This window comes from Muscardinus avellanarius, assembly GCF_963383645.1.
Source record: "Muscardinus avellanarius genome assembly, chromosome: 3".
NCBI classification, from domain to species: Eukaryota; Metazoa; Chordata; class Mammalia; order Rodentia; family Gliridae; genus Muscardinus; species Muscardinus avellanarius.
The window spans coordinates 153,401,914-153,418,902 of NC_137788.1; the positions used below are offsets into that span (position 1 = coordinate 153,401,914).

Consider the following 16,989-nt stretch of genomic DNA (forward strand, 5'->3'; position numbering starts at 1 on the left):
TTGGGAGGCTGAGACAGGAGGATCTTAGTTCGCAGCCAGCCTCAGCTACTTCCTGAGGCCCTTTGCAACGTAGTGATACCCTGTTACAAATAAAGAATGCAAAAATAGGGTTGGGGTGTAACTCAGAGGTAGAATGCCCCTGGGTTCCACTCCCAGTACTGCCCCCCCAAAAAAAAGAAAAGAAAATCAAATACCAAAGATGAACAGTTATTATTTATAGTTTGATTATAGGCTAAATTTAAAGTACAGTTAAGTGAATTATCTACTGGAAAGAATACTATTCTCGTCAACACACATGCACACACATACACACGCACGCACACACATACACACACACCACAGAAAATTACTGAATGGTTATTTTTAATTTTACCAATAAAACGCTTGTGAAATTTCTTCTTTTTATACAAGTACCCATGTAATGGCCTCAGTTTTGCCTCATGTTGCAAAACAAAGCCTGAAATATTTACTCTTGGGCCATATATAGCAAAAGCTGACCAACCACTGGCCCCAGATACTGCACCTGCCCATCCAGGGCCATCAGGGACATTGATCAGCTGGGCTTTGTCTTCCATCTTCTCAAAGCTCCCAAGACTGAAGGGTCACTCCAGTTCACTCCAGTTGTGTCTCCTAAACTTTTACCCTTTACTTACTGAGTCCTTGGTCATCTGTCTAGGGCTGGTTATGGTAGATAAAGAAACAAGTTAGGGTGACTGTGACTATTTGTCTCTCTCCTGTTATTTCACCTTCTTACTTAGCTACTGCTAAGTTCAAAGTTTTAGACCTCACTTGAGACCTCTAGTCAGACACTCTCTGGGGCCCAGAAATAGTCGTAAACAAGCCCTTACATAGTTTCCTGATGTGAACTTCCACACTGTAGCTTTCAGTTCTGGCTGTGCATGTGACCTACGGGAGGGGTCATCTCCTTACTATTTCTAGTAGAGCTGTGGCAGCGCTATCAGTTAAGTCGTCCTCCAGGTATATTTTGTGCACATCAGGACAGTCAGTTCTGTGTGTAGTTATCTTGTCTTTTATACCGTTAACGCATATTGCAGTAGCCTTCTGTGTATATTGTTCTGCATGTTTCTTTCCCGTCTTGGAAATATTAGTATCCCAGAAATCATGATTTTTATGGTTATATGCTATTCTGTTACCAGATGATGAACATTTATTTATTATCATTTCTCTAATCTTTTGTTACTGCAAGCAGTACTACAGTGAATACCTTACTATGTCTATTTATCTCTAAGATTGACTCTGTAAGTAAAATTGTTGTGTTTTTTTTTTTTTGTTGTTGTTGTACTGGGGTTCCTGGAAACCCTTCTACCCCCGGGCTACACTTCCAGACCTATTTTATACTTTTTTATTTGGAAACAGGGTCTCTTAAGCCAGCGCGGCTGGCTTCGAACCTGCGCGATCCTCCTGTCTCTACCTCCCAAGCGCGGGGATTACAAGCGTGTGCCACCACGCCCGGAAAAATTGTTGTATTTTTAAGTTTGATGGTTATTTCTAAATTTCCCACCAAAGATAGATCAAGAGCAAGATGCTGCATATGTACTTTTATGTAAAGTGGTCCTGATGAATAGTTGAGAACCATCATGGTCTTGCCCATAAATGATTGAGGGTTATCAGCATTAGAATCACTACATTTATTTATAAATGCAGATTTATAGTAAACTAAAATCTCACAGGTAGGGGCATAGAATATGTCTCCTTCCATTCCCCCCACCCGGTGGTAATGGGGATTGAACTCCAGGCCTCAGCATGCATGCTAAACCAATGTTCTACCACAGAGCTACAGAGTATTTTCCAGGCGAGGAATATATACTTTTGACATTCCCCAGGGTGAATCCTGTATGTGTACCACTGCGCTGGAAAATAACAGATAGGTTTGAGGTAGATGCCAAATGATCGGGTAAAAAGTGTCATTTTTTTTTCTCTTCATTTTAGAACAGTGCCCAAACCTCGGGTTAAAAAACAGCCCAAGACTCAGCGTGGAAAGAGAAAAAAGCAAGATTCTTCAGATGATGATGATGAAGACGATGAAGCTCCCAAGAGGCAGACTCGTCGAAGAGCTGCTAAAAACGTCAGGTAGTTGTGCCGCGGAAACTTCTCATTGGTGTGAGGGTAGCAGCGTAATTGGGTAGAACTTGTAAGTCCAACATTTTGCATGTAAGCCGGGCGTGGTGGCGCACACTTGTAATCCCCGCGCTTGGGAGGCTGAGACAGGAGGAGCACACAGGTTCGAAGTTAGCCTTGGCTACTTAGTGAGGCTCTCAGCAACTTAGTGAGAGCCTGTTTCAAAATAAAATATAAAATAGGTTTGGGGGTATAGCCCAGAGGTAGAAAGCCCCTGGGTTCCACTCCCAGTACCACCAAAAAAACAAAAACAAAGTTTTGTATTTAACTCATAAAACTAATAACATATGTCCTTAACATTGCTTTAAATCCGGTCAGCCTTCTTAGAAAAGGGATAGTGTTAATCCAACAGAAATGGGAAGGATAAACAATTTATTTTAAGCTGCTTCAAGTTCATGTCCTGTCTTAATATAATTATCTTCATTTTATAATAGTCTTTTAAGAACAGTGTTTGGATTATATTTTCACTTCTAAATAACTTCTTTGTTAATGTGTTGATATTTCGGCATAATAATTTTACCAAACTTAGTAATAGAGCCGGGCTTGGTGGCACATCCTTGTAATCCCAGTACTTGGGAAGCTGAGACAGGAGGAGGATTGCAGGTTCGCGGCTAGCCTCAGCTACTTAGTGAGGCACTTTGCAACTTAGTGAGACCCTGTTTCCAAGTAAAGAATAAAAAATAGGGCTGAAGATCTAGCTTGGAGGTAGAATACTCCTGGGTTCAATCCCTTATATCTCAAAAAAAAAAAAAAACAGAAACTTAATACTGAGGTATAAGTCACTGAAAGAGAGTGAAATGGAGACTTAGATCCCAAGCTTAAGGCAATGACTCCTCATCCGCCTGCTGCTTCCACTGCTCCCTCAGTTTTACTCAGTTTTTCTCAGTTGCACCAAGGCTGCTACCAGCCCTCCAGGCCTCTCCAGTGTCTCCTCTTTTCCTCCACTTGGGAATCATGACATAGATAGATGCAGACAATAATTATTTACTTTATAGAAATTGAAGGACATTTTAGAACATATGTAGGTTTCTTTTTCAGTCTTAGAAATGGTAAAACTGAGACCTAGGGATATTAATTACTTATTCAGTGTATCTAGTTAGAATTGTAAACTGGGACTCGGCTTCCAGTATGCCGATGTATAGCTTAGTCCTTTTTCTTACCATAACTATACTGCATCCAGAGTTGGTTTTTTTGTGTGTGTGTGACTCTCAAACAATTTATTTGCTAATATAATAGGTTGTACTTTATATTTTATTACCAGGAAATATGTTTGTTAAAATACTCAACAGTTTAGGAGTACTCAAATTTCATATTCTTCTTTTTGGGAGATAGAATACAGAGAAGGACATTTAATTTTAATTTTAATTAAATAATTTAATTTTAGAAATATTTCCCATTTGTTTCATGAAATAATGGCAGTTTTTCTTTCATTATGCAGTTTCTTTTCTTTGTGATAATTTTATATATTAATGATATACTAAAAATAAAAATAGTGTCCTTGTACTTTGATATGTCTTGCTTAGAAAAATTAGTATAAATATAGTATTTTTACTTTGAGATCTGAGTTGTATGTCATCCTTACTGAGTCGAGGACAAGCAAGCGTTGGCTGTACTCAACGGCAAACTTGCGCAACAGCGCAGTGGAACCTAGAGGATGCTTCCCTAGAGTGTGGTTCCCTGTCTTTGAGATGTCACATGTGGAGGTGTTTACATTCTTAAAGTATAGTTTCTTGTTTACTCAACATTATTTCTCTTGCAGTTATAAAGAAGATGACGACTTTGAGACTGACTCTGATGATCTCATTGAAATGACTGGAGAAGGAATTGACGAACAGCAGGATAACAGTGAGACTATTGAAAAGGTCTTAGATTCGAGGATGGGGAAGAAAGGAGGTATGTGTCTCTGGGAAGCCCAACACTTTTTATATCTCCAGTAAGGCTCACGTTTTATGTTTTAACTCAGATGTGATAACTTTTAGTCCACACTTTTATTTGTTGTGAAAAGTAAAAGCCTTTCTTACTTAAAAAATCATCTTTCAGAGTTGAGGAAAATGGAATATCTCATGTCTTTGATATTTTAAACTAAGGCAATAAAGATAAGCAGTATTTTATAAAGCAATGATGTAGCAGAGATAATTGCTTATTAACATTAAGCCAATCTGGTTTTAGTTATTTCCAAGTCTTCTTTTAAAAATACCAAATTGGTCAAATATATACTTGAATACTAGTGAAAGTATTTTTTTAAAAAATATCAATTTGAGATATCTCAGTAACTTAGTTGTTTTAATTTATCACAAAGGAACTATCAAAATAATACTTCATATCTTTTGTGTTTATTTTTTCCCCTTTTTTGGATTTGAAATTGAATTAACAGAGCTGGGCATGGTGGCGCACACTTGTAATCCCATCATTCAGGAGGCTGAGACTGGAGAATCGTCGTTCACGGCCAGCCTCAGCTACTACTTAGTGAGGCCCTTTGGCCCTTTGCAACTCAGTGAGATCCTGTTTCAAAATAAAAAATCAAAACAGGCTGGGGGGTGTAGCTCAGAAGTAGAATGCCCCTCTGTGTTCCGTTCCCAGTACAGCAAAAAAAAAAAAAAAAAAAAAAAAAAAATAACAGAAAGCTTTTGGTGGGTGAGTCAGAGGAGAATATTTTGATTTTTTCTTTTTCCTTCTGACAAGAGGAATTTTTCAAGTTAGTAGGGACTAAAAAATGAAACAAAACCAAGTTATTTCTGCTCTGTTTTTATTTTGTGGAAAAGAGGCTTCTTTTGCAAATTTTGGTATTTTTTTAATGTGTGTCTGGTTCTGGGGATTGAACCCAGGATTTTGTACATGCTAGGCAAACACTCAATTATTGTGTAATATTCTCAACCCCTTTTAGAAATTTTATTTTAAGACAGGTCTCACAAAGTTTTTGAGGCTAGCCTAGAACTTGTGATTCTCCCGCCTTACCCTCCCAAGTAGTTGAGATTATAGGCATGTGGTACCTCACCTGGCTGAAATACATTTTAAAATGTAAAATTGGGTTAGCATTTAGAAAATATATGAAATTGTTGATCAAGTCCATTTTGTGTTGTGAATTTATGCCTATTTCAAGTCAAAGTATTTTGGTGGTTCAGGTCTATAAAGATTCATCAGAAAATTGCTTGCTTATAGCCGGGCATGGTGGCACACACTTGTAATCCCTCCGCTTGGGAGGCGGAGACAGGAGGATCATGCAGGTTCGAAGCCAGCCTCTCTGGCTTAAGAGACCCTGTTTCCAAATAAAAATATATAAAAATAGGTCTGGGAGTGTAGCCCGGAGGTAGAAGGGTTTCCAGGAACCCCAATACTACCAAAAAATAAAATAAAATAAATAAAAATTGCTTGCTTAGGAAGTTTTTCCATGTCTAGATTTCTGTTTTTGCTCTCTCTCTGCCCTGTTAGGGCTTGAACCCAGGGCCTTGTACATGTTATGTAAGCAATCTACTGCTGACTGAGATACATCCCAGCCCTCCTGTGCGCTCTTTAAAGTTTAACTGAATCCTTTTGCAGCAACTGGAGCTTCTACTACCGTATATGCTGTTGAAGCTAACGGAGACCCTAGTGGTGACTTTGACACTGAAAAGGAAGAAGGTGAAATCCAGTACCTGATCAAGTGGAAGGGTTGGTCTTATATTCACAGCACATGGGAGAGTGAAGAATCCTTACAGCAACAGAAAGTGAAGGGGCTAAAAAAACTAGAGAACTTCAAGAAGAAAGAGGATGAAATCAAGCAATGGTACATTTCCCAGAAGGGATTAAAGAGAGGTTTATAAATACTGCAGAGAACAGCCACCTGGGTTCTCATATGCTGGCTTGATCATCTGAACATGGAGACATCTCTAGTTATGTTCTGCAAAGTTGTGACCTGAAGATACTCTTATGTTTTCGTATATGTCTACAAAGTTTTTAGAATTAGTAATAATAACAACACTTAGCTCTTTGAGCAGTATTTCTAAATTATCTCTTTAATCTTCACAATAAAGATGTAAAATCTGTAATGTCACCCCACTTTTATATAAAGGAGAGTGAGGCACAGTTATGCAAATCAACCTAGGACCTAACTTCTCTGAAGCACTGTGCTACTATCTTGTGGTTAGGCTGGGATGGCTTAGACAGAAAGAGTTAATATTGTAAACTCTCAGGGTTATGATATGTTTAAAACTAACCTTGGTTTTATACAGTTTGCAGAAATTGATGTGAGGGAGTTAAAGAATCTCAGGACTAACCACTAGTAAAGATTACTAAAGGAACAGATGGAGCAAACAAGTTTGCTTTTTGCTCTGTTATATGTGTATAGATCTCCAACATGTAATTGTTTTGTGTTTTTCTGTTTGTCTCCTGTCCAGGTTAGGGAAAGTATCTCCTGAAGATGTGGAATATTTCAATTGCCAGCAGGAGCTGGCCTCAGAGTTGAATAAACAGTATCAGATAGTAGAAAGAGTAATAGGTAAGTACATGAAGACTTATTGTAGCCATGTTTGAACTCAAAGAAGGATGACTTTTGCTTTTAGGATAAGGAAAAGTTACAAGTGCATTTTGTAGGTTTACTTTTTGAGACTAGACAGATTCCTGCTTTTATTCTAAAGGACACCTAACAAGATTTGCTCAAAAGTTTGGTGTGAGGATGAAAGAAAGTGTCAAAAATGATGCCAGGATCATTGGCTGGCATGTATAGAATGAAGATACCACTTAATGATGGAGGAAGAGCTGGTTTCTGGAGTAGATATCAGGAGCTTAGTTTGACAATTGTAAGTTTGGTATAATTTTTAGTCATCTTGGAGAATATTTTGAAGGCTATTATATATGTGAGTCTGGAATATAGAACTTTTGGTCTGGGCTAGAGATTTAAATCAGTATATAGGTCAATATTTATTTGTTTATTTCTTTTTGTGGTACTGGGGATGGAACTCAGGGGCATTCTACCTCTGAATTATACCCGCAGTCCTATTTTATATTCTTTATTTTGAAACAGGGTCTCACTGAGTTGCAGAGTCTCATTAAGTAGCTGAGGCTGTCCGCGAATGGTGATCCTCCTGTTTCAGCCTCCCAAATGCTGGGATACAAGCATGAGTCATGACGCCCAGCTTTAAAGGTCAATATTTAAAGCCTAAGATTTAGCTAGGTGTGATGCCACACCTTCAATCCCAGTAGTTGGGAGGCTAAGATAGGAAGATCACAGGCTTGAGGCTAGCCTCAGCAACTTAGTAAGGCCCTCAGTGACTTAGTGAGATCCTGTTTCAAAGTATAAATAAAATAGGGCTGGGCAAATATCTCAGGTACAGCTCTCCTAGGATCAGTCTTCAGCATCACAAAAATACCCAACCAAAGAACAACCAAAAAGCCTAAGGTTTAAAGTGCTCATCAAAATTTAATATATATGGTGAGAAAAGGAAGTTTGAGAGCATTCTAGTGTGTAGAAGTTGGCAAGAACCCTTCATAGAAGACTGAGAAGGAACAGTGAGGCGGGGGAGAGGAGAGAGAGAGAGGGAGAGGGAGAGAGAGCTGAGAGTGAGAGAGCGAGCTGAGAGAGAGCGAGCGCGCGAGTGTGAGCGAGAATGTGTGCTGTGCTGGAGCTGCTGTTAGTCAGGGGCACTGAGGACTGGGCCTGGATCCTCAAAAGTGACAGTAGTTATGGCACTTGAGAAACAGACCTGTGAAATGGTGGCAGTGCAGGCCAGATTGTGTGGGCTCAGGAGAGTGCAAGAAAGTTACACCTTCTCCAAGGAGATTAATATCCTAGGGACGCAGAGCGGTTGGGCGAGAGCTTGAGGAGGTGTGGAGAAAAAGACTCTGAAGATATGAGACAGAGTACATTTGTGTTCTGGTTCATAGCATCTCTGTTTTTCTTAGCATGGTTATAACTTTTCTGTCTTATTTTGCATTTGTTTAGCTGTGAAGACAAGTAAATCTACATTGGGTCAAACAGATTTTCCAGGTAAGAAAGAGATCTTGTTTAAAAATGTTTCATATTTAAGAGTGCTTTTTTTTTTTAGATTACTTAGTTTTGCCATATAGTATTTTATAAATTTCATGATATTTCTTGATACTGCATAAAAAGAATGCCCACCCTCCACCTTTAATTGACAGTTTTTGATCTGTGCATTTTTCTGTATGGCGCAGCTCACACTCGGAAGCCAGCACCTTCAAATGAGCCTGAATACTTGTGCAAGTGGATGGGCCTGCCCTATGCAGAGTGCAGCTGGGAAGACGAGGCCCTGATTGGGAAGAAATTCCAGAGCTGCATTGACAGCTTCCACAATCGGAACAACTCAAAAACGATCCCAACAAGAGAATGCAAGGTGTGTGATTGTTGGGGGTGCTTTTCAGGGAAAAGATTTACTCATACAAAGGGTTAGTCACAGAAAATATTGAGAGGAGAAAAAAAACTTTCTTTTTTTTACTGGGAATTGAACCCAAAGGCCTTTTACTTCCCAGGTATACCCTCAACTGTTTTTGTTTTGTTTTGAAACAGGTCTTATTAGGTTGCTGAGATTCTCACGAAATTGGTGTCTGTGTTTGAACCTGCGATCCTCCCGTCTCAGCCTCCCAAGCATTGGGAGTATGGGTGTGTGACATCACACCCAGCTGAGAGGAGAAAATATTACAAGAGTAAATGGTGATTCCCATTTTGAAATGAAAGGTGATGACTTAAGGAAAATAATTACAACATATGGAGAGAAGGAGTTTATGATAGCATTGTTGGCTTCTATTCTTATTTTATTTTATTTTTTTGGTATCAGGGTTGAACCCAGAGGCATTTTACATCTTACCTACACCCCTAGCCCTTTTTTCTCTCTTGTTTTTGAAACGGGGTCTCACTAAATTGCTAAGGGCCTTCTTAAGTTGCTCTGGCTAGCCTCGAACCTGCGATCCTCCTGTCTCAGTCTTTCACATACTGGGATTACAGGTGTCTACCACCATGCCTGGTTTTTGCTGACTTCTTTAATTTTACAATTTATTGAATTAGAAATAGCTATATTGTGGAGAACACCTAAAAGGTAATAAGTACTTTAAAAGAAAAGAGACAAGAGGAAAGGTAGATGTCTAAATCCTAAGTTAGAAACTAAATATATGAGCTTTTTTATTTGTTAGATTGGCTGTAGAAATCCTCTCCCTTCTTTGCAATTTACTCCATCGGGAAAGTGGCATTTTTGGATCCTCAGAGTACTAAATGTATATATTAGACCCGGGCTCTGGCTCACGGATGTCAACTGTCTGTGAAAGTCAACCTGGGCTTGCAGAGCAAATGAGTGTGATGGAGTCTGGTCAGAGAGGTACCGAGGTGAAAATCACTGAGCTCCAGAGGTTATTGAGGGGCTCCAGAGGAGAGTGCGGTGTTTGGACTGCCTGTGGGTTGGTGTTTCACAGATAGACAGACAGGAGGGGCCAGGTTGCCTGCTACGGAAGATACCAAGAAAAAGATGCTTGTAGCTCAATATGACTCCTACCAGGCCGTCCGGCTTATAGATGGAGATGCTTGGTGACCGTGTGGAAGGGCATTTTGACTTTAAGTTCCGGGCACTGGTACCCTGCCGAGCATAGCAGCAGAGTGAAGGCAGCATTTTATTTAGAAAGAGCAGATCGTAGGGAACTCTGGAGCCAGAAGATCATAGAAGTCCATGGGTGAAGACCTAGTGTGAGGACAGGGCAGTAGTGGTGCCGTGGATGGGGTGGACAGAGTGGACAGGGCAGCAGAAGCAGGTGGGTGGTGGTCAGGTGAGAGTGAGGAGGCAGAGTCTCCTCACTGCCAGGCGCCCTCCTGTAGGAGAGCCGAGACCATCCACAGCCTCCTCAGATGCTGCGTTCCGATGATGTTTCTTATCATAGGCTCCGTAGGGTACCAGTCTTCAGAGAAATGTACTCTGAGAAAAGACTTGCAGCCGTATAGCTTTGAGATGCATTCCTGAGTAAATTTCTCCTGTAAATCTACTGTAAATCTGATATACAGTGTCAGACTTTGAAAACTCGTGAGTAAAGATACTTGTATGAATTTTTATACCCTGTTTCCCAAAAGATTTTGGCCACAGAGTCCATACTCGGCACCAAAAGTTGAGGCTTGCCCTTACTAGAATGTTTTTTATTCTTCAAATCTTTGGTGGTGAAATCAGCCGCTTTTCCTTTAGAAAGCGAAATTCATATAGCTGGAGGCTCAAAGTAAGTAGGCTACATGTTGGAGTTTACAAATCCTGTTCCGGTAATTGTAGGATTGCCCACTTAGCTGCGTTTATCACATGATAGACTTTCCCCAGAGCTGTTGTTTTGTACTATTTAGAATATCGTAACATCAAGGCAACTGGGCAAATAGGAGAGTCTTGTAGCTGCCATATGGTGGAGATGATGTAAAAATTAAAGGGCGTATAATGTTCACAGACTTACCTCATGAAAGGAGCAGATTAGCAAAGAACTATTTCAAGATGAACTCTGAGGATGTACGGTCCCAGGGAGGGCGCGGGGATGGGTATGGTAGATCATATGTGTAATACATTTTTGTGCTTTGGTATAGAGTACAAAAATTGTGGCTAGCATTTTAACTCAGGAGCAAGGAGAAATTTTTCTCAGGCCTGGGCCTTGTTAATTTTTGTTTTTCAGGCCCTGAAGCAGAGACCACGGTTTGTAGCTTTAAAGAAACAGCCAGCATATTTAGGAGGGGAAAATCTGGAGCTCCGAGATTATCAGCTAGAAGGTCTCAACTGGCTTGCTCATTCCTGGTGCAAGTAGGTAGAAAATACGAAGTTTTCTTTACTGTTTTTGGTTTCTTTATTGCTACTCTAGTTAATAAGCTGAGGACCCATGTAGGTGTTGAAAATGTAGCAGTGAACCAAAAATTCATGATTTTCCTGTCTTTATGGCATGTATAGTATGAGAAGTACTTTTAATGCTTATGAACAGATTCTTTCTCTTAGACATAAACTCTTAATTTCTTCATTATTTTATTGTAAAGCAAATATTCTTAGTTCATGAATTAAGTTATTTGAAAATACAATATAACATTTTCCTTAATACTGAGAAGATGGTTTTTAGATATAGAGATTTAATTACAATGACTTCCTCAAGTTGGCTCATGTATTTTTGCTCCTGTAAAATTGAAAATAATATTTAGTACTTAGTTATGAAAATTAGGTTATCTTGAGCTTCTCTTTATATGTTTGAGAACACGAGTCTGATGAGACTGTCCTAATGGCTGAGAAAGAGTTCCTTCCAGAGGAGAATGCTTGCTGACCTACAGAATGGGTAAAAACCTGGGCAGAGTTCTAAGAAATTATATAATTTAGCACTTGTAGTTTTTAGTCTTGGGATTTAGGATCAGTGGTGCCATGTACCTTGTCCAAAGTCACATAGGGTTTTTATATGGTCTTCGGTCAGCAGTTTTTAAACTTTAAACTGAAGAATTAAAAATTGGCTAAAAAGGATCCAAGCAGTTATTAGGCCCTGGTCATAGGAATGTTACATGAAGGGACGTTCTGTTTTGGTTTGATTTCTGAAAAGTAGGTGAATCAGTTTAAATCTACTGTAGTCACTTTGTTAGGGAGAAGCAGTAGTAGTGAAAGATAACCCTGCTTTCTCTGCTCAGGGTTGTGGAAAGGTGGGGGAAGTGAGATGGAAATTAGTCTAAGGAATATGCTCTGTAACTAAAGTGTACAGAAAATGAGATGCATCTGAGGCTTTGAGAGGGATGCGTTATCACCCTCGCTTCTCCCAGGGAGGTCTGCTTTACTACTTTCTCCTGAAATTGAGTAACTCTGTGAAACACAATGTATTTTTGAAAATTTTTATCTCTTCCTGATGAATTAATATCATATATTTTTAGTCTGTTAAGTTGCTTTTAACCTATGTATTATAGTCTTCTCTGGTTTACACATTAAGAATTTATTATATATAAACCATCAACGGCCTTTCTCTTTGTTTGTTTATTTATTTATTTCTGTGGTATCGGTGATTGAACCCCGGGGGCATTCTGCCTCTGAAATACACCCTCAGCCTTATTTTATTTGAAACAGAGTCGTGCCAAGTTGCCAAGAGCCTCACTAAGTTGCTGAGGCTGACTCTGAACCTGATTTCCTCCTGCCTTAGCTTCCCAAATGCTGGGATTACAAGCATGTGTCACCACACCCAACCAGTGGCCTTATTTTAAAATGTTTGCAACCTATGCCATGCACAACTTCCCAATTCCTGCCGAGTGGGCTACTTTCTAATTCCCAAACATACTTTCCCAACTCGGGCAATTTCTTAAAAAATTTTTTTATTAATATCCTATGGAAATCCAGCCCATTTCTTTAAGCAGCATTTGAACAGGTGCATCAGAATCTCCAAAGGTGCTTGTTAAAATTACAAATCCTAGCCGGGCGGTAGTGTATGCTTGTAATCTCAGCATTTGGGAAGTGGAGACTGGAGGATCACACTTCGTGGTCAGCCTCAGCTACTTAGGGAGGCCCCTTGCAACTCAGTGAGACCTTGTTTCAAAAAATATAAAGACTAAAAACTAGGACCGGGGGTATAGCTCGGAAGTAGATTTCCCCTGGGTTCCGTCCCCAGTACCGCAAAAAAAAAAAAAAAAAAAAAAAAAAATCTCCGCCAGGCGTGGTGGTGAGCGCTTGTAATCCCAGCATTCGGGAGGTTGAGACCAGAGGATCATTGTTCACAGACTGCCTCAGCTACTTAGTGAGGTCCTCTGGAACTTAGTGAGAACCTGTTTCAAAATAAAGAATAAAAATTAGGACAGGGGATATAGCTTGGAGGTTGTCCCTGGGTTCATCCCCAGACCCCGCCAAACACAAAAATACACACCCTCATCTCTCCTGAGGTATGCTCCTTCAGTAGGTGTAGGGTGAGGTTCTGTCCAGAAGCCTGATCTGTAGCCTACCCCTGATTTAGACTATGGTATATTTAAAGGACAGCCTATGCACCTGGAGTGCGTGGGTCTAGGGAATACTGTGGGCAGTGTCAAACAACCCAGTCATATGCAGTGGGTGGGGTGGGTCATTTGGGTCAAGTTGTGTGGCCGGCAGGCTGTAGGATTCACCAGCAATGCTTACAGCTAGTCTATTCATATTTTTTATATTAACGGGAGCCAAGGTTACATAGTTGTATACACCTGTAATAAAACCTACCGTCTCTGCTAAAAGGAGTAAGCTGTGGAAGATAATGTAATTCAAAGCCCTAAGTGCAAAGTAGAGAACATAGCTTGAACAAGTTCTCCTAGTAATCCGAATCTTGAAGATACTAATAAATTACTTATTTTTCTGCTACTTATGGCTCTGCTTTCCCCCTGTGAAAAGCCTTAAGTGACTGCAGACAAGGGGAGCGCATCCGAGGATCCTTGTCATGCTCTTCTCTACTGTCAGCGTGAATCGTTTCTGCTGTTTGTGCACACACTTTTCTTTTGATGGACTAATGATGTTTTTTCCCCCTGCAGAAGTAACAGTGTAATCCTTGCTGATGAAATGGGCCTCGGAAAGACCATCCAGACCATATCATTCCTCTCCTACCTGTTCCACCAGCACCAGCTGTATGGACCCTTCCTCATAGTCGTCCCTTTATCCACGCTCACCTCGTGGCAGAGGGAGTTTGAAGTCTGGGCTCCTGAGATTAACGTCGTGGTTTACATAGGAGACCTGATGAGCAGGAATACGGTGTGTAAACAGGAGTTGGGATAGAATTTATGTTGTACATGCGTTTTGGAAATTGACCTGAAAACTCTTCTAGGCTGGGCATGGTGCATTCGGAAGGTTGAAGCAGGAGGATTGCAGTTCACAGACAACCTCAGTCATTTAGTAAGGCCCTTTGCAACTCAGTGCAACTCAGTGAGACCCTGTTTCAAATAAAGAATAAAAAATCAGGCTAGGGGTGTAGCTTGCAGGTAGAATGCCCCTGGGTTCCATCCTCAGGACCACAAAAAAAAAAAAAAAAAAAAAAAGAGAAAAAAGAAAGGCAACAACAACAAAAACTTTTGTAGAATTATTGCTGAAGTCTTTAGTAACATTGTTATTATGATATTGTGTGTTGTCCCCAATACTAGGACTTATCTTTATATATATACATATATATATATATATCTATATATGTGTGTGTGTGTATATACTTACATGTATATATAATAAAAGTACAACTTAGATATTCTTTAAAACATGTGTTTACTATTTAAAGAAAACCAGCGGCAGTATATGAATGGGAGGGAGTCTTTTTTAGGTGAATTGTAGTACTGTTTTTCTTCTTCCTGTTCTTGGTATTTTTAAGACCACTATGTATAAGGTTATGAAATAGAATTAATACCTTGTGGAGAGTTAATAATGCTCATTGATCGGAGAGCTATTAAAATAGTCAAAGTCTTAGAATTTGTTTCCAAAATCTCTTAAACTGGTGAGGTTGCATAGCTCATAAGAAATAAAATAAAAGTAAAGGTAAACAATACATTTAAGGGCTTTAGAAATAAGAATTCTTTGCTAACAAACTTGAATTTGGGCATCATGAATTTAGAACACAGTGACATAAGAAAGCACCTACTTTGTGCCCGGCCTTGTGTTGGGTGTTTTTGTTATTATTTTATTATCTTACCTGTAATCCTCATGATCTTCAAAGTTGATGGTAGTCTTTCCAACTGATGAAGACACTGACCCAGAGAGTCTAACCCTGGTCCTAGGCCAGTCAGAGCAGGTAGAACTAGAGCAGGGAGCACAGTTGTGTCTGGTCCCAGAGCTTTGCTCTTTCACCATGGTTTGAAACTTGTTTCTGGGAGGTTGCTTGTTGTAAGAGCAAGCCACCAGGAATCCTCAGAAAAAAAAAATTTTTTTTTTTTTTTGTGTGGTACTGGGAATTGAATCCAGGGGCATTCCACCTTTAAGCTACACCCTCAGCCTTATTTTCTCTTCTTTATTTTGAAACAGGGTCTCCCTAAGTTACGGAGAGCCTAGGTTTGCTGATGCTGACCGCAAACCTGCGATCCTCCTGTCTCAGCCTCCCAAGTACTGGGATTACAGATGTGTGCCGCCACGTCCAGCTTAAAAGACCTGTTTAGATTGTGAAAAATAGCCTTAAGCCTTGTTTCCAAAGGTGAAGGCAGACAAAGCAAACTGAAAGTTGTTAAGTTGAAGACATTTTCTTTGGTCCTTTCTGTTTGGTGGTGATCATCTATAACTGTGCCTTGCCCTGGTCTTTGGTGTCTGTCTTGATAAACTACAGAAACTTTCATTAGTCATTGTGCCTGCCAAGTGTCTGATCATACTTCAGGGGGAAGTATGCTAGTTTTTGTGGGTGTTGTTTTTTATTGGCTTTATTTTCTATTTATGTTAAATTATATTTTTATCCTGTAAGCCTCCCTTTCTTTTTTCTTGGGGGACACACCTCTTTTTTTCCATGATTAATGGAATTTTTGATGGAGCCATGTATTAGTGTTTGTTTTGCTTCTTAATATGACATTAAAAAGTCATAAAATTGCATTTCCTTAAGAAAATTCTAGGGAATTGGAAGGTCCCTTCAAGTTGAAGCCGCCAAGGTTTAATTGCCGATGAATTCAATTTTTGATCAATTGTATCTTAGGGTGAATTTATTTAAATTTGAACAATAAAGTCTTTACTGCTCAGTGATCTGTGTTTTAATTTTCATACTGCTATATACTTTGTTTATTTTACTCAATTCAGACTGTATCAGCTATTTATTAGTTCTGATTGATTTTTTTTTTTTTTTTTTTTTTTTTGGTGGTACTGGGGGTGGAACCCAGAGGCTTTCTACCTTCGGGCTATGCTCCCAGACCTATTTTATATTTTATTTGGAAACAGGGTCTCACTAAGGTGCTTGAGAGCCTCACTCAGTAGCTGAGGCTGGCTTTGAACCCGTGCGATCCTCCTGTCTCAGCCTCCCAAGCGCGGGGATTACAAGCATGTGCCACCACGCCTGGCGTGATTGATTTTTTAACTTGACATGTTTTTGTTGTATCTAGCATAAGATTTATTACTTAAAAAGCAGAAGTTGAAATTGTATTGTAATTACCATTTTCTCTTACAGATACGGGAATATGAATGGATTCATTCCCAAACCAAAAGGCTCAAGTTCAATGCACTTATAACAACATATGAGATTCTCTTAAAAGATAAGGTGTGTAATTGGTAACTAAAATGCTAATTCTTGTCCAGTGTGATTTATCTAAATAGTAGGGTCTCTGCCTCCCACTTGTTTTATTAGTGTGTGTGTGTGTGTGTGTGTGTGTATGTGTGTGTGTGAAGCCAGTGGACTAACCAAAACATATTCAAAGAATAATAAAGTTATAAATAGAAAACAGAACCTTACAGTTGGAGGAGAACCTAGGTTGCGTAGGCAGTTGAATTTATCAGATGGAAGGGCATTGAAGCCAGTAACTCTGAGAGATCACAGGTAGGCATTGGAAAGGGGCTTGAGTACCATTGGGAGCATTCCCTGTCATACCACTGTTGAGGCATTTCTCTGAAACAGTTAGCTGATGATCTTTGAGAAAAGTTAAGCTCTTTAAATAATTCCTTTCTGTAGTTACTAAGAAGTGTATTACGGTAGTAATATGTGCAGACAAGTTCATTTTATTGGCTCTTTGTGTTTCTGTGATTCAGGGTGGGGGTGGCATATAGGTAAGACAAGAATCTTACTTTAGAGGAGAATGCAGAATCATGTGCATTTTTGTTTTGTTTTTGCTCAGCATACCAGGTTTTTTTTTTTTTTTTTTTTTTGCTTTGGGGCATGCAGTAATACCTGGTGTAAGAGACTTGCCTTAACTTTTAGATGATGTGTTCCTTTGACTAGATACCAATCTGTTATCTAAGAGAATAAGCCAAAGAGTCCTAATATTAAGTCAGTGAAGGA

At 39.5% G+C, this 16,989-nt stretch overlaps 1 protein-coding gene across 1 annotated transcript in view; it reads left to right on the forward strand.

Moving 5' to 3' along the window:
* CHD2 (chromodomain helicase DNA binding protein 2) overlaps window positions 1-16,989 on the forward strand; it is a gene marked incomplete at both ends in the record, with an annotated part of 111,875 nt that overhangs the window by 32,327 nt on the left and 62,559 nt on the right. Inside the window, 9 exons of the mRNA XM_080692751.1 lie at window positions 1,951-2,091; window positions 3,899-4,032; window positions 5,677-5,902; window positions 6,513-6,613; window positions 8,057-8,101; window positions 8,287-8,465; window positions 10,756-10,880; window positions 13,580-13,796; window positions 16,165-16,254. Of these exons, the coding sequence (XP_080548877.1) occupies window positions 1,951-2,091; window positions 3,899-4,032; window positions 5,677-5,902; window positions 6,513-6,613; window positions 8,057-8,101; window positions 8,287-8,465; window positions 10,756-10,880; window positions 13,580-13,796; window positions 16,165-16,254 (1,258 nt within the window). The remainder of the gene's footprint in view (window positions 1-1,950; window positions 2,092-3,898; window positions 4,033-5,676; window positions 5,903-6,512; window positions 6,614-8,056; window positions 8,102-8,286; window positions 8,466-10,755; window positions 10,881-13,579; window positions 13,797-16,164; window positions 16,255-16,989) is intronic.